This window comes from Cystoisospora suis (assembly GCF_002600585.1).
Source record: "Cystoisospora suis strain Wien I chromosome Unknown contig_1113, whole genome shotgun sequence".
In the NCBI taxonomy this organism is placed as follows: domain Eukaryota; phylum Apicomplexa; class Conoidasida; order Eucoccidiorida; family Sarcocystidae; genus Cystoisospora; species Cystoisospora suis.
Genome location: NW_027153914.1, coordinates 2,303 through 3,211, shown reverse-complemented (window position 1 = coordinate 3,211; position 909 = coordinate 2,303). Strand labels below are relative to the sequence as shown.

The 909-nt window shown below is 48.7% G+C and overlaps 1 protein-coding gene across 1 annotated transcript in view; it reads right to left on the bottom strand.

The window, feature by feature from the left end:
* CSUI_002691 (uncharacterized protein) overlaps positions 1-909 on the bottom strand; it is a gene marked incomplete at its 5' end in the record, with an annotated part of 15,656 nt that overhangs the window by 12,622 nt on the left and 2,125 nt on the right. Inside the window, one exon of the mRNA XM_068062890.1 lies at positions 373-581. Within this exon, the coding sequence (XP_067925134.1) occupies positions 373-581 (209 nt within the window). The remainder of the gene's footprint in view (positions 1-372; positions 582-909) is intronic.

The following is a 909-nucleotide window of genomic DNA, read 5'->3' as shown; positions in this document are numbered from 1 at the left end:
GGGGGGGGGGGTTTCTTTCTGACGACCACTAGCTGGTCAAACCCCCGAGAGAATCGACTGAATTTTCTACGGCAGCAGCAGCAGCATCGAGATGGCAACAATCGATTCTGCGCCAACCGCTACGACTCCCCCCCCACAGCAGAACGAAACGGATAGGAAAGGAATGAGAGCACCGGATGAAGACAGTCTGATAGACTAGTAGACTCCACCTTGGAGATGCAGTGAGAGACAATAAGAACAGAGAAGAACGTCGATCATTCGTGGAAGGTAGAATTCCCCAGGAGAAAGGAAAAGACAGAAAACGTCTCTTCCATTTCTAGTCATGGAGAACCCTCTTTCTTTCCGCCTTCTCCCTTTCGAGGGATGCTCTACCTTTCCAGCTCATATCACGAGGTGTAGAGACACCAGCATGAGGACTGTGATGATGGACGCTGGTAGACATCTCCGCTGTCTGGTGGGCTATCTCCTCTGCAAACAACCGCAGGAGTGACGCTCTCTTAGGAGAAAGAAAAGAACACAACAAGAGAAGAGAAAGAACGAGGTGAAAGACACCGCAGCCGATAGGGGGGGATAGCTCTTTCCTAAAGAAAACAAAAAGATCAACATGTGTAGAAGTGTTAACAACACCCCTGTCACAAGGATGGGGATCCCAAGAATTATGTCTCTCTTTCTACTTCTCTCTTGCGTATACAGCCCCCCNNAATCCCTACCTTACTACCGCATTCGCTTCTCTTCTTCAGTCCTTCTGATCGTATAAAGATCTACACCTGAAGACTTATACTTCCTCTCTACCCTTGTTCTGTATAGAGAGATAGATTCATAGCACGGGAGCTAGCTCTCTCTCTCTCTCGCTGGCATGAGTGAGCGTTCTACACCTAGAGAGACAACGCAGGTCAAAGGTTTCGCTTG